This window comes from Manacus candei, unplaced genomic scaffold, assembly GCF_025592945.1.
Source record: "Manacus candei isolate 608988 ecotype Guabito, Panama unplaced genomic scaffold, ASM2559294v1 h1tg000028l, whole genome shotgun sequence".
NCBI lineage: Eukaryota > Metazoa > Chordata > Aves > Passeriformes > Pipridae > Manacus > Manacus candei.
This window is the reverse complement of record NW_026138076.1, coordinates 36200805-36228638: the sequence shown is the minus strand read 5'-3', so window position 1 is coordinate 36228638 and position 27834 is coordinate 36200805. Positions and strand designations below refer to the sequence as shown.

General features: G+C 38.4%; 1 protein-coding gene and 1 long non-coding RNA gene across 2 annotated transcripts in view; one reads left to right on the top strand and one right to left on the bottom strand.

The window, feature by feature from the left end:
• The window catches only part of GRID2 (glutamate ionotropic receptor delta type subunit 2), a 692444-nt gene that overhangs the window by 595062 nt on the left and 69548 nt on the right, over nucleotides 1-27834 (top strand). Inside the window, exon 13 of the mRNA XM_051789746.1 lies at nucleotides 3292-3487. Coding sequence (XP_051645706.1) covers nucleotides 3292-3487 — 196 coding nt within the window. The remainder of the gene's footprint in view (nucleotides 1-3291; nucleotides 3488-27834) is intronic.
• On the bottom strand, nucleotides 1579-22012 carry LOC127472111 (uncharacterized). Its single transcript, XR_007904869.1, has 5 exons — nucleotides 21862-22012; nucleotides 17952-18002; nucleotides 4229-4336; nucleotides 2901-3129; nucleotides 1579-1826 (listed from the first exon to the last, which is right to left on the bottom strand). It is a non-coding gene; the product is annotated as an uncharacterized LOC127472111 (long non-coding RNA).

Sequence of the window (27834 nt, the reverse complement as noted above, 5' to 3'; positions counted from 1 at the left end):
TCTAGTATGACAAATAACACAACAATCACAGGACATTACATTTTGCATCCTGCGACAGTTCATTGCACTTCTGAGTGCTGCCAGATAGAGGAGTGTATTGGCAGCAGCAGCAGCAGTAACACAGAATGGATGTATGTTCTATTTATCTAGTGCCTTTCATCAGTGATGCTTTTGACAGATAGACAGTCAACACAACAGTAATACACTACTCTGCACAACAATTTGCCTAATGGTAAAATAGAACGAAGCTCTTACCAAGGCCCACTGCTGCCTATGGGGGTGCCTTTCTGCAGAGCTGTGCCCCGGCCTGGGTTGTTACAGGGAGTTATTCACCCCTAGGTGCAGGGCTTTACATTTGTCCTTGCTGAATATCACACCCCATTCCCCCAGCCTTTCTAGGTCCATCTGAACAGCACCCTGTTCTTGAGCAGTCAGCTGGTCTCCCAAGAATATTCAAGAATTTAGATTCAGTACTGGGAGCCAGTACTGAATGGCCTGGTAAAGCTAAGGTAAACTATGTCTGCTTCTCTCATCTTGTCCACAAACAAAGTAATTTTACTGTAGAAGGCAGCCAAGTTGGTCAGGCATGACTTAGCTTTGGTAAATCCATGTAGACCGTGGCCAGTCAGCTGCTTCTCCTTCATATGCTCAGAAATGTGGCCTAAGAAGACTCACTCCATGATGTTGGATGACCAGCTATAATTCCATGAATCATCTCTTTCATCTTTTTGAATATAGTCTGGACATTTTCTTTCTCTAGTAGCCAAGGATCTCCTTCACCTTTCAAAAATCAAAGCAGCTGGCCCTGCAAGGATATTGGCCAGCTCTTTCAGCACACTTGGATGCAGCCTGCCAGGTCCCATAGGCTTCTGTGGGTCTGGTGATCCCAGTCAATCCCTGCCTTGCCTGGTTGGGATTTACCTGACCACTTCCTGCTGGTTGTTCATTGCCCCCTTGAACCCTGCCTCTATTCCCAGAGACCTTGCTGGGGGACCTTGCTGAGGAAGAGTGAGGCAACGCAGGCACTGAGCACCTCAGCTTTAGCTGTGTCTGCTGTCCCCATCAACAGCTTCACACTTTCCTTGTTTAGGCTTTTAGTTCTGCAAAAGCTGTTCTTGTTACCCTTGAAATCCCTCAAGCGCATCCACTCTGGCTGAGTATTTCTGATGCTACCCAGGGTTGCCAGGAAGTGTTTCTAAATTCTTTGTTTGAAGACTATCCAGCATCTTCCACCATCTGTATATTGTCTGATGAGATGAAGGCCCTTTTGAAATTCTTGGGGTTTTTTAGTAATTTCAAAGTGTAATAGATGATTGAATTGCTTTCCCTGGAGAAACCTGCCTGGTGGCTATGTCTAAGCTTCAGGACTGATCTTTAAAATTGTATCAAACCTTATTTCACTATATTTATTAAATTTATCACCTAAAATATCACCTAAGTAGTTTACTTTCACAATTCCCCCGATTGCCACTTTTTGAAATATTTAATGCTTCCCTTTTGCTCACAGCTGTAACAAGGTTTCCTATTTTTACTAACAGCTCAGCCATTTCATATTTAATCTCTCAGAACTCATAGGTATTTATCTGGACTTGATAATTTATTTTTTACTTTTCAATTACAAATGAACCAGAGTACTTATTTTCCTGATGCCTTAGTCTACTAGAGTCTCATATTTTTCCTCCTAGAAAAAGGCATGTCTTGGTCCTCTAGTAGAAGGCCAATACACTTGGTTTCAGGAAATTTACATTACAATTACCATCTCATCTTTGATGATTCCATATGTGTCCTGATTGTTTGCAGGATGGTTGTCAAAGAGGAATGTCATCCTGTTGGAGAAAGAGGAGAAGATTTTCGGGGGTTTAATACTGTTAGTTATTTACTCATCAAAATTAAATTTATCCCTTCCTTGTAGTTACTATATGTCATCTGATTAGAATTTAGCTCTTGTTCAGTGTTTTTCTAAGACCATATGTCTGAATTTCAAAGGATTTCTTTTTTACTTATCTAACTTCTGAACCCTTGCCATTGAGCTCTATTGATTTCTTCTGCTTTCTGTTTTGTTCAGAGACATAAATATCTTTTGAGATTTGGTTATTGTTTTCTTCAGTGCCAACCCCAGAACACCCAAAAATTCCTTTTTTTTCCGCCTGCAGGGCCATTTTCACTAACCACCATGTTTACATGTTTCAGAAACACAGCTTGGAATTTGATGAGTTTCCTACATTTGTGTTTGCTTTTCTGTGTCTGCAATGAGCTTTTACAGTTTGCTATTGCCTTCTTTAAGATGGTGTTCTACCCCTTGATTTGTCCTTATGTGTCAACCCCTAGATTTGTGCAGTTTATACCGTTAATTTGTGCTGGGAAAGCTTTAATGGGTTTTAGGCAGGAGACATATGGCAGTAGTTATTTTGAAACTTTAATGAATGCCATTAAAGAATCAAAGGTACGGAAGAGGAATTCCACAGGACAGAAAAATAAAGGCCAAGAGGTAAGGAGACTTTAAAGGGTTAAAATATACAATTTTAAGTCCAAATCTGGATTGAAAATACTGCAGTTGGGATCCTTTAGAAACTGTATTATTTTTCTTGTTTGTAAAGAAGGATAAAACTAGATAACATGAAAAGCAGAACAAATTTATTAGACTAAATAACATGAACTTTGATGAAAAATCAGTTTGTGAAACCACAACAGAAATCTAACTGCTGAAAATAATGTAGGATGTGACCTATGTGATGGATGCACAGTTCAGTGCAGGAATACCATGACAAAACTGCCTTTCTTGGTGTAACCCAGTAGCACATAGAGTTACTCAGCACAGGTGCTTTGGGCTAGATTTGGTGAGTTCTAGTGCCAACACTCCAGCTCCCCAGCAGCAGAGTGTGTGTTTGCACTGTACTCACGTAGGCTGTTACCCAGCTTCTGTTGAACTTCCTGCATACAGCTGGAGAGACTGCAATGCTCCCTTTCTCTCCTTCGCCCCTGCCAAAAGGATTTTGGCATTTGACAGGATCCTCTTACTCTTTCTGTTCTTCTCTTTCCATCCATTTTCACTTTTTCCACCCCTTCCTTTCCCTTTGTATTCCTCCTTGTGTCTTAAAACATAAAACCAAATTTTCAGTCTCGCTTTACCTTTCAAGAAAAAAGAAAAGGAAAAATAATTAAAAAAAAAACCTAAAGAAGGTGTCTTGACAGCTATCTTCCTATGTGTTGCCCTTTGCTTGCCTGCAGCTCCTTCCTCTTGAAAATGTGGCTTCAAGTCTCCTGTGTCTCTTTTCTTCACCAACAATTAAGGTCTCTCCAGGATCTCTCGAGGCAGACGGATATTCCTTATGGCACTGTCTTGGACTCCGCAGTCTATGAGCACGTCCGAGTGAAAGGGATGAATCCTTTTGAGAGGGATGGCATGTATTCCCAAATGTGGAGGATGATTAACAGAAGTAATGGCTCAGAGAACAACGTCGTGGAGTCGACCGCAGGTATTCAAAAGGTATGCTTACATTTTGCTTCCCATTGGAGATGCTCTGTGTGACTCCACATTTGTTTAGTTGTTGCTTTTAAATATAAGAGATGCATCTGCATCCAGCTAAAGATCGTACCTGGTACCTATTTCTGCAAGTCCTTTGCATTAGCACAGAGCATTGGGACTTCTCAGCTGTGTAGCTTGTTTTTAACAGCATTTTAAAATGTAAGTACCTCAACTGTTTGCCAAAAAAAGGACTTATAGGTGTATTTATAGGAGATGAGTGCATTTATCAGGATGCAAAATGGGAGTAGGACCACTGGTCTTAGAACACTAATTATCTTATTTTTGTAGACTCTTGATGCTGAAAATCTTGACTTTCAGTTGTAGCTATGACTCATGTTTGTTTTGAGAGAGGAAGGCAGAAAAAGATGATCTGGCTTTAAAGAGCAGTCTCACAGCCACTTTCTGTGGTGGGCTTTGAGAGTAGGAATCAATTTTTGCAAGCATGTTTGTGAATTCAATAACTCCCTCCCAATTTTTGTTTGACAGCTACAGCTTTTATAGAAACACTAGTCCGTGAAAGGATTCAGTATGAGTGAATATTCAGTATAATGAGTGACTGTATACAAACTTTTTGTCTACCATTTTATCTTTATATTCAGATTTTTAAATCAAATCAAAGAATTATCGTATTTTGTTAACTTTATTTTGAACTTCAAAATGGGAAGATTGATTAGACAAAATATCTATGAATTGTGTGCTTACTTGTTATAAGCTTGATTTAGAGACTTCTAAAAATCCAGAAAAACTCTGCCTTTTGTCTCCATCAAAATCCATTTGCCAGGAAAACCTGTAATTTCTGATGTTTTCACACTGAACACAGACAAGAGAAAAAAGTGTATTAAAAAGAATGATGTAATCACTGGTGATCTCTTGATAATAAAAGAACTACAAAATAACAAAGATTCTTTGGAGTTCTAAAATCACCGATCCAACCTCTGGATAACCAAGATCATATTTTCTCCTCTGGAGGACTAAACAGCTTAAAAGAAGAGGCAAGAGAGGCCCTGGGGAACTGCACTTTTGAAACCCCTTTAGATAAAGTCATGAGCTGAAAGAGCAAGAAAAAAAGTCTGAAGATTTATAGGCTAGAGGAAATTGCTTTTTTTGAGAAAACATATTTTAGCTTGGTTTGTAAGGGGCTGATAAAGCTAGGGTTTGACTTTTGTATATATATATATTTTAAAAAACTGCCCTCCTTTTGGTTTGCCTTCCCAAGTTATACAAAGGGTTTCAGAAGAATCAAAAAAACAGAGTACATCAAACACAGCTGTGCTGACTAAAGGCTTTTAGCTGAAAAAAACCCAAACAAATGGTGTAACATGCTGGCAGGTAATTCCAGATTACAGTCTTTGATTTCTTGTTCCTGGAAATATGGCATTTGCTATCTTAAAACTTACAAAACCAGAAATATCTAAGTTCTTTAATTTCCCATGATTCTGCTCCCCAGGAATAAGCACTTGCAAATGATGATGTTGAAAAACTAAGTTGTGCCATGTGAAGAAACCAACCACCCTCCAGTTCAAAAAAATCAGACATCTTAGGCCTGATTCACATTTACCTACGTGTGCATTTTCTCCCCTTCCTTCAGTTTACAGAAAGACATGACACAGAAAAAGATTATTTGCCAGCTGCTCCTCACACAGAAGCTTTGGGGAGATTGTATTTGGCCTGCTCAGGAAGAAAGCTGAATGAAGAAAGTGATGTTAGAAGCTAATCTCAGGCAAAGAAAACTAATATTTTAAAAGGTAGCTGATAAGAGGCAGAGATTATAATCTCTGTAACACACTTCAAAAAATGAAAACATTTCAAAGGAAAGAAATTCATGGGCCTCCTAGGCCTATATCTATGCTTCATGATGTTCTTCAGGGTCTCTAATGAATTTAACTGGCCACATCACAGCTATTAAGCTAAATATAACTCTGGACAAGCTAAACCAACAGGTCTTCCTCTGTGTTTCATTTTATTTCTACCTTCCTAAAGCATGACCGAACAGCAGTTTGTCCAAGCTCTGTGATGCCATTACCTTGGCACATGTTCCTGGAGTGCCAAGTGAGAGAGCAGAGGCTTACAGAGTGCTTTGAAATGGGTACAGGGAAAGGGATTTCCACTCAGCTGACTAATGACCATGAATGTACTGTGATAGGAGGGACCACCATGGAAAAGATGTGTCCTGAAAGGATGTCTGAGTGCAGTGGACATGCTCAGCGTTAACAGCACTCCCTGCTGCACCATCTCAGAGGTTAAATGGGGTTTACAAGTAGCTTTCACAGCTGAATCTTCCCCAAAATTTTTTGTTAAAGCATAATAGTTCTTTAGTTTTGTCTTGCTTTTATTCTGACAATTCCAGAGGAGCTGGCACTATTGTAATAATGTATATAATAAACAGGGGGAAGGGGAGAGGGATCAACCACTGATTTACTCAACACATCACCCCTCTCACTCAGCAGGAACGCGTGCTTGCTGTACCAGTGACTTCATGGGGAATGGTACCCATGTGAATGAAAATACAGTACAGCCAAATGACAATGATTGCATAGTCCCACTTCGCATCAGGCAATCTACTCCTTTGACCTGCGTTTCCTAGCAGGAGAGCAGGACAGGCAAGAGGACTAGGATGGGAAGATCATGCCACTGTAAGTTTTCAGATTTTGGTATTTATTGGTCCTGTTATTCTCATAAATCAGGTGCACATGTCTCACTGTGTGTGCTCCTGTTCCATCCATGATGAACAGCTATATGTACCATCAGGTCCGGTTAAAGAACAGCTGAGTAGATTTACCCTGAAGACAGAGCAGGGTAAAGAAACAGTCTGAAAAGCACAGGTGCTTTAGGTATTTTCTTCCATTTGTTGTCTCTTCCTTTCTCAAAAAACAGCAAAAAGCGGTTGAAGGTCTGAGTTTAAGATAGGGAAGCATTCATTCAGTTTTTTGTCTTCCTTCACTGTCAAATCAAAATGGTTGGGGAAGTAGCTGTATTTTTATATAAGCTTGGATTATTCACTTTTATCTTCCCTTTTTCTTTATTATTCTTAAGTGTTTCATGTGTCTCAAATTGATTTCCCTTTTTTTGCATAGGTTATGAAATATGCATCTCATTCTGTCTAAGGAAACTCTATTTTTGCAGAAGTTATTTATTCAGAGAGGATTTACAGAGGCCTAAGTCATGCCTGCTTAAACATTCATTGAGGACTCCAAGAAAAATCATTTAGGCTTAAACGTATCACATTACATACCTCTTTATGTCTTTTTAAAAAGCACATTACCCTGTTTAATCCTTTACAAGCACCACAGGCTTTCCTATCCTTGGAACTATTCCCATTTAAAATATAATGAAGCGCTTCTTTTGTGCCCCTGTCTGCTCTTTCTTCCCTGGAGTATAATAGTGCCTAATGCCCTATCCTACCCACCTTGTTCCTCTGAACATGATACCGTAGCCTACAGCGTCTTCATTTTTCTAAGTAGTACAGAGTGGAAAATTCCCAGGCAGAATCCAAATGTGTTTGAAACCTCTGCCTATTTAACTCTATCTGCAAAATATTTAGTTGGTAGAAAACTTGTGAATGACTGTCAGGTGAAATAATGCTTATGGATGTTGCATTAAGAGAAACTGCTCATAGGCTCATAGTATTTCCTTTTCAACGTGCACACAGCATCAAAAGGAATTTGGTCTTGAGATTTGGATTTTCTTGTGATCCTACTTGCACTGCCAGTGGAAACGTGCTTGCAACTGCTGAGCCCGTTTGTTTTCCCTGGACACTGGGGATGGCACTTTTACCCTCCCGAAAATACTGTAATAGTAAAATATTGTTTAAACTACTTATGAATAGACTATAGCAAAGTTTTGTTAAGGTGATTCCTCCAGGAGAGAAAGGGGTAGTGACAATTTATGATTCTGTGCTAGAACAAATCATTAATAACTAAACATGGACATTCTTAATTTGTTTACAACAGTAGCGACAGTATGAAGATTTATTTTGGTGGGCCAAAAAACCTCCTGAATTAACTAATTATCCTGATATACCCACAGAATTGTCATCAGAATTGCCATTCTTGTGGCAGATACACTGATCACACCACATAAAATTATTTAACATATGGAAGTTGATACGTCTTTGTTGTGAACATTTCTGACCACGGAGTAGCCCAATGAAAAGACACTGAAATAAAAACAGAATAAAGACAGACTTTTGGGATACTGGATCTGTACCATGATTCAGCAATTTGACGGTGGCTAAGATAGGGATAGGGAGCAAAAAAGGAAGAGCATATAAAAATGCTGGGACAGTACTCCAGTACATCTTAATTCACAAGAGGATCAGCTACACTATGCAGCTGTTGGTTAGCAAGCCAATTATCAACCCAGACACTGTTCCCTGGCTCCCCTCTGCCTCTGGAGGTGATGCTTCTTGGGCAGCTGAGATGTTCTGTGTCAGCTCTACGAGTAATAAGGTTCACAACTACCCCTAAGAACTTGATACGTTCAGTCCCACAGCTGAAGGTGCAATTCATCTATTTTCCAATTACTGTCTCCTGCACAGTCCATGATTTGGAGCTGACAGATGCCTGGGGGTACAAGCGCACCTACTGACCTCGCCTTTTATTATTGTGGGTGGTCTGGCTGTTTATTTTTCTTTCCTGCAATCCTGTGTATCTTTGCTTCCATATATGGGGCTTAAAAAAACTTAGAGCAGTGTAAAAAATTAGAATCCTGACCAGAAAGCACTGCAAATGCAGTGTGGTGTTACGTTCAGGCTATATCAAAAGGCTAATAGCTATCTGGGTTAGCTGAGAAGGTCAGTGTGTTTTGGAAGTATAATAACTGGTCTGTGACTGTTAACAGAACATGAAGAAGATTCTGTGCATAGCTTTAAAAATGAAATATAAAACTCTTTTCCTGCTACCTCATTTTCTCAGAATTCAAGGTAGGTTGTTCTCCCTCACCAACACTCCTGAGCGTATATTAAGGTCTGATCTTACTTTGACTTTCTAGATAGTTTTCACAGGTTTTATCTTGAGTAAAACACCTGTAAAAGTTATTTTCTGCAGAGCTGGGCTTTATTCAACTGAATACACAAGTCAAAATTTGAGTCGGCCTACATATCAAGAAATGGATCTACATGGACATGTATTCATCCAGCAACTAAGCAATCCAACTATGGCTGCATTCCCTTTGTCTCCAAAGTTTTCAGGAAAGTTTATCTGAGTTCATCTTCTCCTATTTCATCTTACGTGCTCCGGAACGTACCTCACCCTTTTTGCTCTCACTGAAATGCCATCCAAGTTACTCATAACTTCTGTTCAAAGGTCAGTCTGCATATGCCTGCCAGTCACTGTAGCAGCCTCAGATGTCACTGACGCATGTCCTGCTGTGGTGCTGTGCCATTCTTTGACTGTCTTTGCTTGCTCTCTCTCTTATCTCTCTATTCTTTTGGAGAGTTTTCCAGACTCATTCTGAAATTTTTGTGGGCCACCCTACATCCAAGACCATGGTCTTTTCTATCTGTAGCTTATCCATGACTATTCTTAAATCCAAACAAATTGGCTCCACAGAGACAACTTGCAATTTTGCTTCTCTTAAACTGAACTGAACTTCTTTCATCTGAAATAAAATTTGTGTGTTTTCCTCTGCTGTCTGTTCATGTCTGACCACTCATTTAGGTCAACCTAAAACCTACAGTAGCTGACTTCATCCTCTGAATTTTATTTCTGTGGCATTCTGTTGCTGTGTCTATTGAAGTTTTCCCAATTTACTTTCCGTAGCATGTCTACTGTTTACCCATACAACCTCCAGTCCATTGGTTCAGGAGTTTTCAGAGTTATTTTCTGGAACCTCTATAAAGCACCCTTTCTGTATTTAGTTCCATTGAAAATCCTACTGGGTTTAAAAAAAAAAAAAAAAGAAAACAACACCCAAAACCAGTTATCTTGACTTTCAAGGCTTTTTATGGTGGATTCTGACTCTCCCTGTAGCTTTCTCATTTCTGAATTGGAAATCACTTGTGTGAGCTTCCAGTGCAACTCCTTTTTCAAGCAAGCATCTTTATGCTTTCTCCAATGACCCTTCTGTAATGTATGTTTTCCCTCAAGTCACTGGTCTTGTATTTTCTTCAAACTCCTTAGCACTCCTCTTTGTTATTACACTAACAAAAACCTTGACAACTGGGTCTCTGGCGTACTATGATCGCTACCCATCAGCTGAGCAGTGCTGTTTTGTTATTTCTTTATGTTCTTTCCCTTCCTTTGGTTTATTTTATAACTACCAAATCAGAGGAGAGAGAAGAACTCACACTATAGTCATCTAAATACTAGCACAGATACGATGTGAAACCTAAGAACTACTATAACCCAGAATGAACTAAATGAATGAACACCACCATTATCAGATGAAGGGTATTTCTCCAAAAACAACCTCTCTGCGTCTGACTTTCCAGCCTTCATCCTGAGAGGAGAGCTACAGCCTAACTTCAAAAGATGAGCATGGGAACTAAAGTTTATAACAGTCTAATACAATATAAAAAGATAGGGAGAAAATAACATTTTATTGAGCAATTGGTCCTTATTATCTCTCAGTTTCTCCAGCTTCAGTGGTGCCACCTACATATTTCTTTGAATTCTCTTGTGGATTAACATCATTAGTCTGAAAGACAGTTTTCTAATCTTGAAGTTTTCTAATCTTGAAGTTTTCTGCTCATTTTCAGATGTTTGTTGGCCTGAAAGCTTGGTTATTTAGGGCTCTCCCCACAGATATATCCCTTCCTCTGTTCAAAGATATTTCTCTCTTAAAACCTTGCTTCACCTAGATCTGTCAATGGCCCCTATCTTGTGTAACTTGAGGTGCCTAATTTAGGTGCCCAAATTTCTTTCCTAGCTATTGAAAACAGACAGTTTGCTTCTCTAGAGTGATCAGAAGTGCCTATTTTTCTTATCGGCTTATTTTGTACAGTACCTACCAAACTAAGATCATATTCCATGACTAGAAATGGCAATAAAAATAAGAAATAGCAAAAGATACTCTGAGGAACTAATTTAGCTTCAATTCTGTAGAATTGCATTTTGCAGAGAGCTGAGTCCCGACTTTTCAGATGGAAAAAGGATAGCTAACAGCCCTTTGAGTAGTAAGCATGGAATGGAAGGGGTGGGCCCCACCCAGAGGGTCCCAATCCTTCATCTTGATGGCCAAATACAAAGTTAACTACTTCACACCTTAACCTGCGTCTAACCCTGTAGTCATCTTTTTAAATGGCAAAACAGTCCAGAGGGGAAAATTGATTCCTTTTTAAGTGGAGATTTCACTTGACATTTCTCTTCTGTAGAAATGGACTAATTAGGATGGAGTTATGAGTGAAAAACCTGGCATGCATCCCCATCCTGACAGTAGGAGACCATCTCTGTGTGTGGGTATCTGCCACAGTAAGTTTCTGGAGAACTTTGGATATTTCTGACAGGTAGGAACACAACACTACACTCTGACGGCGAGTGTACCTAGACCACAGCACATGGAGTAACTGCTTGTGGCTATGTGTATGAGGACTTTGTAGTTGGCAATGCTTAGTTTAACCCTCTTATTATCTTCTTGTGCCTTTTTCTGGCACTGAGCACTTTGGGAGTTGCTGCCAGAACCATGTGCATCCCCATTTGTTTCCATGGCCCTATCGCGTCTGAATACCGCAATCCCAAGCATTATATATGAGAGACTTTAAATTTCTGAATAAATAAACAGCATGGATGCTGCTTTCGTTTGCACTGGCAAGCGATTAATCGTAGAAATTCTGAGCTCTGTCCTGAAGCCAGGATTTTTAGGGGATGGAAAATTTTGGAACGTAGCAGGGAGTAAGAAAACTGACAATTAGAAAATAATTTAAGAAAAAGGGTGCATTTTCAGGCAGTAGTTGTAAAAACTGAGCATGAGCATGTCAGGATAATGCTTAAAGAAAACTTTTTGCTAGTATTATTTATTGCTGAATATTTCTCAGCTGATCACACTCAGTATTAGGGAGGCATCTGTTAAAGGATTGTATAAACAGAAAAGGATGCTGAACTCACCCCTACAAATGAGTAGCTTAGTTTGTGCATATTTGGATCTACCAGAGCAATGCTGTTGTCATATGCTGGAAAAAGAAAAGGTTTAAAAGTACTTACTAGGTGATAAGTGCATTTATTATACATTAGCGCAGGAGAGGTCTGAAAGAGAAACAGTTCTCATGGATGCTGTTACAAACCATCTCACAAGTGAAATACAGGATTAAGTAAAGAGTAAAAAACTGGAAATGTCTTCACAGGTATATTTGTAGCAAAATGGAAATTCTGCTGCATGTTGCTCTCTCAATTAAAACCAAAACCAAATTATGTTCCCCCTTCTGTTGATCAGCTGCAGAGGCCAGGAGGGGTTTGGGAGATGCAGATTCTCTGGGGCAGAAAGGTACTGAGGGGTCCATTTTGTAAGGTGTCAGTTGTCATTTGGGCACTTCTGCTAGATGAAAAATGCTACTTTTCCCAACCCATAAATCTACTTCTAATGCTGTTGCTAAAATTGTACATACTACTTTCCTAAGCTCTTCCACCTATGGCATCGCCTCAGTGAAAAAGACTATGACCAAAAGACCAAAAACTGGAGAGGGATGAACATGCTGTGCTGAGATGTTAACAGAGCAGTGAATCTCCTTCTGTGTGTCAGCAGCTTGTGGAGGGATATATCCTTAGGATTTTTGAGTAGTGCTCTTTATTAAACAAGAGAGACTCCTGATGAAAGTTACACACTCCCACACATACGCTTTTCTAGTCTGGTCACATCAGATATGGGCCATGTCTGTGCAACCTAAAGGGAAGCAAACCTTGGCATGAGTAAAATGTCCTACTTGAAGTAATTCTTTTACTTCTTCAGGTCACTTCTTGTAGCCATTTTCCTGTGGAAGGATGACAAAGGAATTTGTGCAGTTTAACAACCATACATTTTCTTTTGTGCCGAAATCCAGTCCCATATTCCTTTTTAAAAAAATCAGTTGAAAAGGTCTGTCAAAAATTGCTGCCCCAGGAAGAAATAGAAATTTGGATTAGGTCTTCTCCTTCTGTCCCCCTGCTTTTATTAACTCACTCGTGCAAAAGCAGTATTAATTTACAGTTCCCTCATCATGCCTCTCTGTGGTTTGTACCCCTTTCCATGGCAGAGGGACATGTCCATGCACTGATACCTCGTTTTGCATTCTCATTATCCTAAGAAAGAAAAACTCTATAAAATGCCTGACAGAGAAGAGTAGTTTGGCATTTGGAGCACTCTTGTTTGGCTATAGGGGACATGAAAGGTATAAGGCATTTGTTACTCTGGTCCTGTGAGCTCTTGTTGCTCCATTTTATCTCCATTAACTTCATACTTTTCCTACAGAGCTTCTGTAACATTTCCAGGTTCATGAAGATTAATAACACCACCCTCCTGAGAGTGTCTGGGGACTACACAGACTCCTACGCAGCTCCAGCAACCTCTGCTTGTTCTTCTGAATTCTCACTTCACTTTGTTTCCTCCCTCTTACTTTTTCATGTTTCTGCTTTTTGACCCTCTGTCCCTTCTGTTTGGATAACAGCTACTCCAGCTTTTCCCCAGCTCTTGAACCCTTTCTTCTTTCCACCCTTCACCTCTCTACACAGTTACACATCCCCTTTGTTATCTCCATCTTACATTGTTTCGCTGTTTGTCTGTGCAACGAAATCTGTGACTTTCCATTTGCAATCAGATGAAGTGTTCCAAAAACTCTGACTGTCACTTTGAAGCCCAGTTGCAGACTCATAGTGTGGTGTGCTGCTCTGGGGATGCATCACACGCAGATGAGGGGAAATGCAGACTCTGTCTAATGATCAATAGATGGAGACAGGAGAGCATACTCTTGCTCCAGGCACAGAATTTGGTAATGTATTCACTTTCTTACTTAAATGTTTCCAGCTATCTTTTTTTTTGTATTAACATATTTTAATAATACCCAAATATATTGTGATGCATTAACAAATGCAAATGATAGGACTGAATGTAAGGTTGCTTAAAGGATATGTGCAACAGAAAAAAGAAATGAGTAGAAATAATGAGAAAGGGGATTGATAAAATGTGCCCTAAGTTCCAGCCCTAAAGCATGACTTTGACTATGAGGCTGCGAGTCTAAAATCATGAGAGAGGCATAAGAGATAACAGAGGGATCTTGTTTCATGTTTTTGGAGCTGCTATACCAATTGTTTATAAAACAATTTTGATAGATTTAGATAATTTCTGTTAGAAAGTTTGTTACCAAACAAACAAAATGTCTGTTCCAGAGACTGGCAAATGCAGTTGCAGTGAGTAGATCTGTAGCGAGTCTCCACTGTAAGACATTTGATAGTTTGTCATGAAATGATTCAGAGTTTTTTCATTCTAATACTCTTACAACTGGAGTCATAGAAAAGAAATGGGATTCATAGATCAAGTTCAGATAGCAAATTTTTAGAATATCATCCTTAAATAGTCAATACATTAATAAACATGTTGGTAGGCAACTAAATACTAGTGAAGTAATAAGAACTGTGCAGGAAAATTAAGCTGCAAACTAAAAACCACTAGCAGAATACTTAGGAAAATCAACCTTTCTAGTCTCTAATGTATATAAATATCAAGCCTCTAAGTATTGGAAAATTTAATTAAAACAGATGATTGCCCTTAAAGTCATCCTAGTCTCAAAACATGAGAGAGGAGGAAGTCCAGTGCAGTTTAAGATACCACACAGAGCAATAAAGCACAGAAAAGGTTAATTTTTCAAATACAGAAGAGGAACCCAAAATTTTACCCCAGAATGGTGGTTGTTTTACAAATTCTAGGTCTGTGCTTCTAAATACCTATGTGCATTTAAATGTACGTACAGGTTGTAGAGCCAGAGAGATGTCTATTGTCTTATCTGAAAATACCTGGTCTGGGAGACTAGAGACTGAGCAGGCTTTTGCTACTGGCTGCTTTTTGACATTGTCCTCAGTCATTTCATTATACATAGTAGGAAACATTTTAGTAAAATTGCATCTTGTTGGAATATATAATTTTATTGATTTATTCCAATCAATTCATCTTATTAGTTTCTTGAAAGTGTTATGAGGAAGGTTTACCAGGTAGGCAAGTGGCCTTTCCTAATGTGTGGCAACCTAAAATAAAGCTAAAATTCTTCTGTTAAACAAGCAGAATCTTTCCTTAGGCTGAAGATTAATTATAATTGGTTTTTTCCACCGTTTATTCTCTACAGTTAAATTACCATCAAGCAGTTTATGTCTCTTTGCATTTGAATTAGGTGGCAGAGTTGTCCGATTTGAAAATGTGACTACAATAAATGAGTTTCTTTTCAATAGCCAAGCTATGGGAAAAGACGATTAAAGTGCCATGTGGAGTATTTTAAGAAGCATTTTAACAAGGCTATATCCACATTCTATTTTTTTGCGTAAAATACCCACTCTATATAGGCTGCACAACTCCCTTCCTGAGTTACAATGGCAGGAGAGAGTTGTTTACCACTCTCAGCTCTAAAGCTTTCCCACTGTATGGGTGCTGATTGGTGTTTATGGTTGTTTGCAGAACAGCTATTTAATCAAATAAAACAGACCCCATTCCCTGCTGATGTAAGAGACGGAGAGATATCCATCCCAGGGGCTGTATCAAGATGGGTGGAAAATACAATGCATCTGTAATGAAAAACCCAGTAGATAGATAAGCAGATGCATTATAAAAGTCTGTAAGTACCAAAGGGTTCTGGTCATAGCATCAATCAAAGAGCAGAAGATTGTGTTGTTTTATCACCCTGACCTCTGAGCAGGATTTCTTTGTAATACTGTCACAGTTTAACTCCGGCCAACCCCCAAACCCTACGCAGTCACTTGCTTGTTCCCCTCAATATCAGGATAAGGGAGAGAATCAGCAGGGTAAAAGTAGAAAAACTCATAGGTTTTGGCCTCAAGTGCTAAAATTTTGCTCAAATAATGTCAAATTATTATATGACTCTCAGAGTCCAAATATTGTGGTTCACAGCATAGTCAGGAGGCAACACACAGTACTGTAGGTGCAGATTGGGCAGATGTAAACAGCAAAGGCAGGAATGTTTTCTCACAAAAGGAAAATGTGAGCATCGATTAATGAATGTTTGCAAAGTGCTTTCAGTGCTTCAGATCATGCTATTATTAAATTGAACTTCTTTGATTATGCTATGGTTGTGCTGAAAGCTAATTGAAGGAGATGGTTTTCTTTAAAGAGTGTCTTATTCTTGATTAGAGCAATCATTAAATCATTTTAGATTTAACAAAGTGAGCAGCAGATGGAACACAACAAAGAGAACAGAACAATATGAGATTTCAGAAGAGAATAAAAGTAGGCAAAGCCAGAAGTAATTCAGAAGAGCTCATACCAAAATTCTGGCTAATATAATGACATATAACGTATGTTTGTGAATCACAACAATTGTGGAAAAAACTCAGGGTATTAATTTTTCTTTTTTGGCTATATAGATACCAATAGTGATCTTGATTTAGAGAATCATACTTCTGAATACATCCTCTCACGTGGTAGTGAGAGCCTCTTCACATTATCAGACACTATAGTGATTTTGTGGAGTGGAAGCATCAGCCAAGCATATAGCTAAAGATCACATAAATTCTTTGTATCTGATGGGTTTTACTACACTTCTTGCTGTACCTCTCCCTTCCCAAACTGGCATCCCATTTTTCAAGATCTTGAATCTCCCTATTCAGCCTCTCAGCAGCTGTCTTCTCCACCTTCCTAGAACATCCATCCCATCAGAGGTTTTCCCTGCCTCATATCTATCACACCCTTTCTCATACCTTCAGAGGTAATTTCTCCCTACATCCAACATGAGAAATCATTAGCTCAAATTTGGCATCCGTTGAAAGCAGTCAGTGGTAGACTTTGCCTCAATTTGTATTTCCATCCACCAATTTAGGAGCTGACTTAACTTTTCCAGACCTCATGAGCGGAATTACATGAAGGGAAAATCTCATGAGCAGAATTACATGAAGGGAAAATCTCATGACAGCAAGAATTACTTTACATAACACTGTATAACATCCAGATCCATTCCTAGCTGAACGAAGGCAAATCACATCCAATAGCAGAGAAATTTGCAGAAGGTTTGTTTTGAATTTCTTTCTAATGCTAGTGCTAGGCCTGATGGAGTGTCTTCAGTCCCCACGGAGTTTTACATAGTACACTTTGACAGATACTGTGTCAAACTGTATTGTATCCTTTCAGGATTTATATTGCACACATTCTATACAGCTTTCAGTATGTTGTATTTATTACTACTCTATACAATTTGTAAGCTATGAGGTGTTCCTAACACCCCATGACAAGTTTTATGTACATTCTGTGACTGCAGTCTTGATCTCATCTTTATCATATTGTTCTTAATTTGTAGATTTCTTTATTTTTTTATTATGCTGTTGCCATATTTTTACAGTCTGTGATTTATCTCTCAGTTCATTCAGCTCATACATTGCTAGACCTAATGTCTGATGTGTGCCCTACGTAGGTACAGAGTAAGACCACTGAACTGACTATTAATTATTCACTAGATGCCAAGTGTAAATGCCTGTACTGGGCCTTAGATTCCCATTGGACTTGCATTATTCAGCTCCAAATAAATTGAAATATAACAAAAAGAATAAGCACAACTAAAAGGAAGTTTTAAAAGAGACAAGAGAAAATATAATTGTGTTTTTATCTTCTTCAGCTACAATAAAATATGTTCTTCGTAGATATGTCATACATAAGATAAAGGAGGATATATTTTTCTGGCATTGTATTTACTCTGCTTTCTGGTGTACATCTTGTGAATTAAACTTTTTCTAAAATTTAACATTAATGGTGTAACAACAATGATGCTATATTGGACTTGACATAGATGTCCATTCATAGGAAATATGTTTTCCATTTGTGTCTTAAGGGATCATATTTTCAGAAGAAGAGCCCATGTGTGTGCAGTTGCATTGTGTATGATATTTTAATATAACTAAACACAGAAAGGAGCTGTATCTGCACACAGAGCACTGCACAGCTGCAAAGCTGTTTGTGTGGGCTGTGTGTGCAGATCCAGGCATACAACACTTTTCCTGAAAACTTGGTCAGGCATATATCACCAGTGTGTCAGAAGTTGTGTAGCATCCCTTATAATCTCCCTTAACAAGTGAAGAAGAAAATTGTGTTCATTGTTTTCCATTTAAAAATCCATACTGAAGGAACAAGAAGTGTGTGCCAATAATATAGACCTGGATAGAAAAAAATATTATTTTTCTGCTCTGGCAGTCAGTTAAGGCCTTTCTCCACCCTTGCTACTGTGCTGGCAGCTCACATGTTCCCAGGTGCAATGAAGTACCCCAGCTTCTCTCTAATTTTTTGAAAGCCAGAGAAAAACTGCAGTTCTTACCCACTTTTAGTATATGTGTGTTCAACGTGCTATCCCTCTCATGGTAGAGTCCTGTAAGAGAAGTTATTTTTAAGTTAGGTAATGATATAAATGTAACAAACAAGCAACATCAACTTAGATATTCGTTCTTTACATAGACAAGGTCCAGTCTGTTTTTCAGTAAAATAAATAACACAACACTGAATGAGAGTACATTTCCTAACAAGGTAGCGGCCTCTGTCAAGCCATCCCCACACAGATGGTAGGTGATACCTGCTACACACTGAATGAAGTGCTAGAAAATGGAGTTCATGATTTTATGATGCTATTGTATTTTCCTTTCCCGTTGTTTGGTGTTAACTAATGAAATTATTTCATTCACTCGATAAGATGTTTACTGATGTACATGATTAGCTGAGCACTTAGCTGTCCACACTGCATGCACAAATACCTGATTTGCAAGTGCATTGTCTAACTGAGAAAATCTCAGTTGATGTTCCTACTTCTAGGTGAAATGCTACTTCATTTTGAGAAGTAGCAATCAGCTGATTGCATTGTATCTTCATGATTAAAATTGTTTACGTTCCATAAATATTTTAACTCCACTTTTCTCATTACTCATCTCAAAGATGCCTCAGCATTTTTATTAATGTGGTAAGGCTAGAACAAGTACTTGATTTTAACCCAATTGTATTATATTTTTGAAAAGAACACCAGTGACACAGGGTATAGGCATCAAACTCAAATTAAGAAAATAAATACGATTGGATGACTAATTAATTGCATTGTATGTTTACTACAGAACTATTCTTGTTTATGATATAATCAGATTTCTGTGTGTATTTTATCCAAGTTTGAATCTGAGAGGCTGGAGCAACACATAAAGAGACATAAGTTTCCATAATTTATTAGACTTGTGGGAAATCTAGAGTGAAGCTGGAAATACAATTGCTTATTGTATTAATGATTCTATTTTTATATATTTAGATTTTTGTAAGATACCTACAAACATAAGTAAACCAGAGTGGGTTGTCATTAGAATAACTGAATATTAGTTATGAAATATTAGAGTAATTGAAACTGAAGTTGTGTAATGATGGAAGTATTTTTATAAAACACTGTTTAGCTTTAAAGGCACTAAAATTGTCAAAATGTCTTCATAGTGTTTCTGTATTGAATTATTACCTCTTTTTGATCAAAATATGGTTTTTTTCATTTTTAAATATTAATCCATTGCAGAGAAAGTAATTCAGGTTGAAGTCAACTTTTTGGAATAAAATATTCTCCAGTTTGGATTTTCTTTACTAGTTTCGGTCTCAAAATTTATGATACTTTTCCTTAATTCAAAATCTTCAGATTCCTTGTGCAGAAAGGTAGCTAGTTTCTATCCAGCTCAATTTATCACCTTCATCAAGCAAAATTTATGTGTTTAACATTACCTCTATTGAGTTTGTGTCAAGTGTACTGCCCACGAATTTCTGTTGATTCCTGCTTCAGGAGAAAGAAGGGATGAGAAATCTTTCATGAAAAATATGAGTCCTGAACGACTCCTCCAGCACAAGTGACTGGTTTACAATAATAATTTGTGTTTTTTTAGTTGATGTTTGGTGACTGTTTCTCAGTTTTGTCAACTGTAAACTGACTTCTGCCATTTGAGCTGTGGTGTGGGCCGGTCAGGATGAATTAGAAGCAAATATAATAGGACTCTGTGACCTGCACTTCATTTTTATTTACAAAGGTGTGCAAAATGAATGTTACAACCTTGGATAAGTGGAAATGCCTGTGCAGACTGTAGCCAGAGATTAACTAGTCTGTGTACACTTGAAGGCAAAGGCTGTAAGTATTTCATTCTATAAGGATGCAGAAGTCCAGCTATCACCTGAAATTAGAGTTACAGTAAACATATAAAATCCTTAGTTGGACATGAAAGTACCCATATGCATGTTACACTGTTTTGGGTGCTGTCTGAACTTGAAATTCCTTCTGGATACTTGTTTATGTCTTTATTTACCTTTGTACATGTAGACTCGAGTGCCTGCTCCTTTACCTGGACTTGCTCTGCCTGACAGTCTTAGCTGTGCATTGAGAATGACTGTAACAGTAGTCTCTGTATTAACTGTTTTACACAAGGGATTTGACTTCCTAGTTTGTGAGCACAAAATGGGCTGTAAGCTTGCTGCAAGGAGGGCAGCAGCAGAGAGAAGCTGGGTTTTAAGACTTACAGGTACTTTATGTGACAGTTTGTTCTATTGTGTGATCTCAGTTGTCTGCATGGTGATAGCAAGAAGGCAGCCTGAACTGAGTAAAAACTGAGTCTGCACTGTCTTCTTCCCCCTCCCACAGCTCCTAATGTTTTCCATGGGTCCTAAACTGCAGAGGACCTGAGGATACAGGAGTGTTTGTTGGTGCAGCATCAACCATCTGGGCTGCATGGTCAGGAGAGACTGACCTGCCTGTAGAAGACCTGATCAGGCTTAAAATGGTTTCTTTAGCTGCAGGTACCGTAGACCAGAAGTACCTGTGTGGAGCTTCTCCAGAGTGCTTTGATGGAAACAGTCCACAGCACCAGTCTGTGCAGAAACCTGAACTTACAGTCTTCTGAAAGAAATACTTAGAACCACCCTGTCATATCCCTTATTGAACTCTCAGGGAAAGGGGATGCCAGGTGTCACTGAAAGGCCAAAACTTGAGGAGTTGTGACAAATCTCAGTTTCACACACACTGCTGCACTTAAGGTGAAGATTCACTGCTAAAGAAGATGATAGGTGGTTTCATGCAGGTTTTCCAGAGGAAGAAGCAGATTTTGAGACCACCATAATCTACATGAAAGCGAACTGATGTGGAAGCACTGAGCCTCCTGATCCAAACCTGTTCCTTCATGCCCCAGCCCAGGCTGCTGCAAGTTACCAGCAGTTAGTGTTTCTTGTCTCCTACAAGGTATCAGATTGAGGGGAAACATGCTAAATTGTTGTACAGTGTAATCTGAGGGGGGAAAAAAAGAAGGGCTGGGAACCATTTCTTGCGGAGCTTCAGGATACTGGGTCTAGATTTGCTGTACCAATCTGCTCCACCCAAACCTGGGCAGGAGATGCTTATCAAAAAGAGAAGAGTACAATGGTTCAAAAGAAGATAGTTAAATTCTTTTGTGTGAGTAGTGGGACATCCTGAATCCTATTACCACTATGAGAGTCGGGGCTCATGTACAAGGAATATAAAAAACTGAAAGATAAGTCAGTTTCTTTAAAGTAAATTTCTAAAATGAAACTATTATTTCCAATGAGCTTTTACTGAAGGATTTTTCAGTATCGCTGGTAGTTTTGCAAAGACTTTTCTTGTGGTTAAAGTTCTTTTTCAGATGATGAATGGTTTTGATGAGTAGTTTTTTGACTTTTAATGATTTTCTGATCCTTGCAGTTGGTATTCAGTAAGTGTGTCTTTGGGTAAGGAATGAAGCCCAAGAATTGCAGTTAGATTGACTCTGCTTTTATTCTAAAGAATGGAACAAGAACCCTTCAGTGAGTGTCATACTGGATTGATTTAATTTAAAGAGGGATACTGCTTCTCTAAATTCTCTGTCAAGCTTTTTCATGGTAGTTTAATCCACAAAATTTTACTTTTTCACCCAATTGTAGAGTATTGATCCATGTACATTTCCTCATTTAAATGTTCTTTTATTGAGAATTAACTGCCACAAAGATTTGTCAGAAGAGGGAACTCACTTTATCAACATTTAGTTTAAATTTGCCTCATTATGGACACTACCACTTGGTTACCACAGATCTGATTTTCTGAGGAACATGAAGTGCTTTCATATAATTTCTGTATATGACCTTCACTAGTGATACCCTTAAAATAGTACGCATTACTATCTGAAGCACTTAGTTGTCATAAAATAAATGAGAAGCTGGCATAAAAAAAAATGCTTCCTTACCTTTCAAAGGTCTGCTTTGCTGAGACTTTTTTTCTGGTTTGTTTTTTTTTTTTTTGCCTCCTGTTTCTCTTCTATCTGAAATTAATGTTTGTGGTGGAGAACCTCTGGTTCGGCTGCATGTCAGTGATCATTATGGTCTGCTGCTTTTTTTAGCACTTTGCTGTGATCACCTGAAGAAGCAGCTGGTTTCATTCTCCCACCACCCTCAGAAATGCACCTTCGATTGGTCTCCACTGTTTTGCTCTGCTTGTTATTTCCTGTCTTGTAACTTCCAAGATCCATTTAATTGCAAGGCAAAATGCTGAGCGCTGGGAAAATTCTGACACGGAGGTGCCCTCTCATTACAAAGCTCTCATACCTGGGTAATTCTTATTCTGGACAAATTATTCAAGGTCTGCCTGGCATAACAAGTGAACATGTGATCATAAGACTTTTCTCAAGAAGTTGATGGCAGGTTGCATATGAGGAATTAATGCTTTTCCTGATTAAGTTTTATGTGGAGCAAATAGACATGCCATTCAAGCTGATATGACAATGTAATGTAAGATAAACTTCATACTGAAGAGGAGATGAGGCTGGGATTTCTAACCTCTTCTTCCTTTCCCTAAGCTTCCCGGTGTTTCATTTCCTGCTGCTGTTCACTCCTGGGCACTAGCTCAATAATGCTTTTAGAAACTATTCCACACTTTTCTGTTTGAATAAGTACAAAGAATAACTTTCAATGTTTGTCAAATAGTGCCCCTTGTATTTAAATAACTTTCTGTAGACTCTGCAAAATGACATCCTAAAGGGGGGAGGGAGGATTATTATTATTTAATTAACTGCTTGTCTTGATGACTGAGAAGAGTTTTTTATATATATATGAATTTTTATTCTGTGCTCTAATACCACCATGGGAATCCAGCTCCTGTCATGCACTGCAGAGAGCTGTTGGTCAGATTCACATTCAGATTCTCTGAGTGCATGACTGCATTTCTTAAGTTATGCAGGTAAGCCACATGTGCTGGACTGCAAGGGAGTGTGGGGCAAGAAGCTCCAACATTGTACTTTAGGTGTACAGAAAGATTACTTTTGCGAGAACTGTGAATTAGTGGGATCTATTCAACGAAGCTGAAATGTGAGATTTTATTTCACTGGGATCCAAATGGAAATTAGCTAAATTTATGCCCTTTGTGAAAAAAAACAACCTTTGAAACCTTTGTCCCCTGAGGAAAACAAATTAGCAAATGAGAATTTCTCTGAAGCCAGAAGGTCTGACTTCTGCTTCAGTCCATAAACAGCACTTTCATTGGCCTCTTGGAAATGGATTATGGAGATCAAAGTGTTTCCATTTCCTTCTGCTGAAAAAAACCTCTCTTGTGAATGCCATCAAGCTTTTGCCAACATCTGACAGTGTGAAAATCTAGATTTAAGCTTCCACCACCGATTGTATCTTTGCCTTTTCCCATTTTGGAGTATGATATCCACTTTATGTATATTAGCTTTCATATATTTTCAAAAGTTCATTCAATTTTCTTCCCTCTTCTTCATTCCTCATGTAATGGCATCCTTGTTCTGTAGAATGGAGCACAGCCCTCTGCAGGCTGTAGCTACAGCACTCTTGCTGAACATGCAAAGAACATGTCAAAAAATTAATTTATGTATTTATATGTACCCAAGTCTCAGGTCCTCACTGGTGGGCATAGGTCTAGCTAGCAGCATTCAATGGCGTTTTTTTCCCCTGGGGAGTTAGTGCAATGGAATGGTCTGTATTGGAGAACATGACCCTCAAACTGCTGTATGGAACAGGTGAAAGGTGTACAGCAGCTGGAGAGGAAGGATGGCACCTGACTCGTGATGGGAAGGAGTAGAAAAAGCATCATCGCTGTGTCTCCAGGCTATAGGCACAGGATGTTCAGAACGTGGGCTTCATCAGCATTATCTAATAATCTTCAGATTTTCTTCCAAAAAATTATTATCATTTCAATCAGTTGAAACTTGAGGTTTCCCTGGCCTTAAAAGTTCTGTTGTTTTTATAACAGTTAATACATTTTATATACCATGAAATATTTAAAAGAGTTCTGCAGGAAAAATAACTGCCAGCTCTTTTTAACCTGAAATTTATTGTGTAATTTTTTTCTTTTGTGAGGATTCTTTGTATTTCTTTTATAGCAGAATTTAAAATGCAGAAAAGATACTATCCAAGAATTTAAGTATGAAAAATTGCAGTAATTGGTTTCTGTTTATTTACAATTATTTTTTCTGAAGTTTATCATTTGCTAGACCTAGAAATGTGCTTTTAGAATGGCAGAATTGTACACAAATACATTATTCAGCCTACTCTGCATGAATGGGTTAGCTGCAAGAAGAAAAAAATACGTGCATATGCAACAGTTTAATGGCTTTAAATGTTTTTCTTGTATAACTCAACTAGTTTTTGGTGGAATCACCAAAGATAAATTTTAACTAATATCTACAGACAGGACTCCAGCAAATAAAAATTTTATAAATATTCAATGATAGAAAATAGAAATATAACAGCCTTATAGAAATAGTTTTAACATCTATGTGCTGATGATCCTTATTCTGTGTAACAACTCTTTTTACAGGAACTCCTTCAAAATTGCTCACAGAACCGTGAAGTGAAACCAAGCATTTCTGTATAGTACCATACCTTCCTGTTTCACTTAATGACCAGTGTAGTGCATGAGTTCAAAATACCCTGATGAACAACTAAGGTTCAATTTTGCCTGGATTTTTTTTTTCCCCTATGACAGTAGTTATCAGATACTCAAAAAATCTTTTTAGCTCTACCACACTGACAGGTGGGATGCCACAGGGAAGGAGACCAAAGTGTCAGTTCTCCATGCCCTGGTGGACTGGAAAGCTGGGATTGCTGCTGAATGATAATATGCCCTCCTCCTACAAATGCTTCCCTGGTGATCCTGGGCTGTATGGTCATATGTGAACAGCATTCAGATTTGCCACCATCCTGAAATGTTATTACCTCTACACAAAATACCAATATAATGATGAGAAAATGTAGAATCAGGAATGCAGTTCTTAGAGTAGTGAGTTACAGGTATTACAAGGAACTGTTTCTTTCTCCAAGGAGATTTTGCTTTCATTTAGCCCCCATAATTGACTGAATGTAAGCTCCTTAACTTCTTCTCATAATGCAGAGCTGGAATTTTTGCTGGCCCAAGGTACAAGTCTTCAGCATAGCTATTGGAAAACTGCAAAATATGTGCTTCCCATATTAAGAGGGAGAGAGAGAAGGACGTAAGTTTTGATTGACATTTTGTTCCAGAATTCCTTTGTGATTTTTCAGAAAGCATCATCCCCCCTTCTCACAGTATAGCTACTCATTTGTAGGCGTAAAACTGTGAAATATCAGCAGTGTTCCAGATATGCTATACTCTAGCAAAATTTTTTTCTTAATTCTTTAAGCTGAAACCTCTTTTAAACTGTGTGAAAGATCCATGGGTAGACAGTTTAGACTATGATTCTCAGAGGAGTATACTAAAAACGAAATCACATACCTCCAGAGCTGCCAGATAAATGATTCTCTCTTAGTGAGACAGGTGTTTTTCCCATACTTAAAAATTGAGAATTGGAGACAGTTCAAAAATAGTGTCACTGCTAATGGGAGGACCAAACTGATAGATATTTGCAAGGAAAGATTAAAGAAAGCTATATCCAGCCCAGCTAAGTAACAGAAAGATCCATCAATAATTGAAAGGTGTCAGCGCCAAAGTGTGAGTATTTAGAGCTGCAAAAATAAAAATACCTAGGAATGAGAAAGTTATTAAAAAAATAAGTAGTAAAAATAAATACATTGATTAGCAACAAAAAAATGTTAGGCCAAGAAGTAGTTCCATAAAGAGGGGGATTACAAGCATTACAAGGATTACAAACTTAGGTTTTTTCCATGGATTTGAATTCCTTAGATTTGTAAAGGAATAAGGCAAAAATGCTAAAAAGTATGTATTTTAATGCATGGAGCAACCATGTGTTGAAGGTAGATTACTGGAATGATCCCTTCTGACTCTTCAATCTCTTTTGTGCCCCATGCACTTTAACTGAGGCTTACTGTGATCTTATCTATGAAAAGTAATATCTTCGTGGGAACCTGAACTGTGATATTATCAGGTCTACTCTAAGGGTCTTATATATACCACTTCATCACAGATATTATTGACAGTAAGTGCTTTTACCACTTTTATATATTCTCATTGTGAGTTGTTTTACAGCAAGGCAGCCAAATCAAGAGAATTTTTCCTGACCAGCTGAGCAGCTGATAAGTCTCTTTACAAGCATTTAGGTGAATTCAATACACTAGGATGTTAAAAGTGTGGGTTAGGACAAAAGCAGGTGTCAAAACATAACCCTCTGCTCTTTCCACCACCTCAAAGGTTATCTCCCACATGTAAAATTACTTGTTTTTTGAACCCCACTTTTCCTTAATTCTTTTGTTCAGGAAGTCCATCTGATCCTTTTCAGGATTCATTTCCCCATTTCTGATCTTCTGCTTTTGTCTCCTATTTCCCTTCCTTGTTCTCTGCACATCATGATCCTTTTTCAGGCTGAGTCATTATCCTTTTAAATTCTCCTAGGAAGGGCTTTTTTCTCAGTCATGCTATTTCCTAGTCAAGTGGTGGCTGTAGGAAGATCAGAATAACCCATGCTAGGAAGAGCTCTGTGAGTGGCAGTGCCTGTAAGACAAGCATACAAGTTGTATTGTTTGTTAACTGCAAATTCACTTTTATCCCCTGTTCCCTGGCTGTTTAGATAGACCTAAACCTCCACAGGGAGGAAAGAAAAACCCTTCTTGACTCTTTTCAGAGCCCGAAGATTAAAAATGACCCAATCCAGTGTGTGTCTGCACTCTGAAAAGAATTTTCTTTATCCTGCAAGTCGTGTGGAGTCCACAGATAATATGGCTCCCTTTCTGCTCCAAAATCTGCACAAATCCTCCCCCTACCATGCCTACAGATGGAAATAGGAAATATTCCCTTGCCAGGCCTGCAGTAAAAAGCAATGTGTCCCAAAAGCAATCGTTCCTTGTGCACTACATCTTGTGAGCAAGCAGACGGTGTGGCTTGCTTCAGTAACTTTTATATGTAAACAGTCTTTAAAAACATAATCTACATTGTCAAAGCCTAATCTAAATGATGTACTGACATTGCTTACTTTGATATGCTGACTTGGTTTTGAATTCTCTCTGGGTTGCCTGGCCCCACATGGCCTTTTTGTGTTTTGTTTACTTTTCACTTAGCTGTCACGTATTTATTCCCATTAGATGTAAAAAGTCAATGGCTTCAGCCTAGTTTTACAGTTTAGTTGGCTAATACAGCATAGGGAAAGCACCGAGTGAAGCCAAGCAGAGGGTCAGGAAAAAAGCAATGTGATTCTTCAGGTCTGACACAGAGACCAACAAAACAGAAAACTCATAAAAGATCTGGATCTGGTAGAGCAGCTAGAGATAGTTATCTTTTCAGAAAAACATGAGTTGACTGTAAAGCAGAAATTCACTGAAATGGGGAACGATCTGTTTAGACTGAATTTCTGGTTTTAAAGGCCTGTTTCTGAATAAATGCTGAAATTTTGTATACATCACATATATTTAAATTAAAAAAAAATTGGATTTGTTTCAAATGTGAATGGATAGGAAAATGTTACTTTAAAAGCTTTGGATTTATCTTAGTCCAACAGTTTAAATGGTTTACATGATCTTGCTCTATGAAAGTCTTTGAAAACATGTGAAAACACTTCATGCCGAGAATAATAATCCCCCCAAAATCTAGTTGGCGTGATGCTGCCCACAGAATCCATAAGACAAATGGGTGTTCGTGAAGTCTATCGCAGCTTGAAGCACAACTGAAACGTGGACCATGGCTAACCATCTGGATAGCCATGCCTACCCTCCCAATGTGAATAACTGAATACCTACCTTCCATCTAAATGGTTGTTTTTAAGGCTCAAAGAAAAATC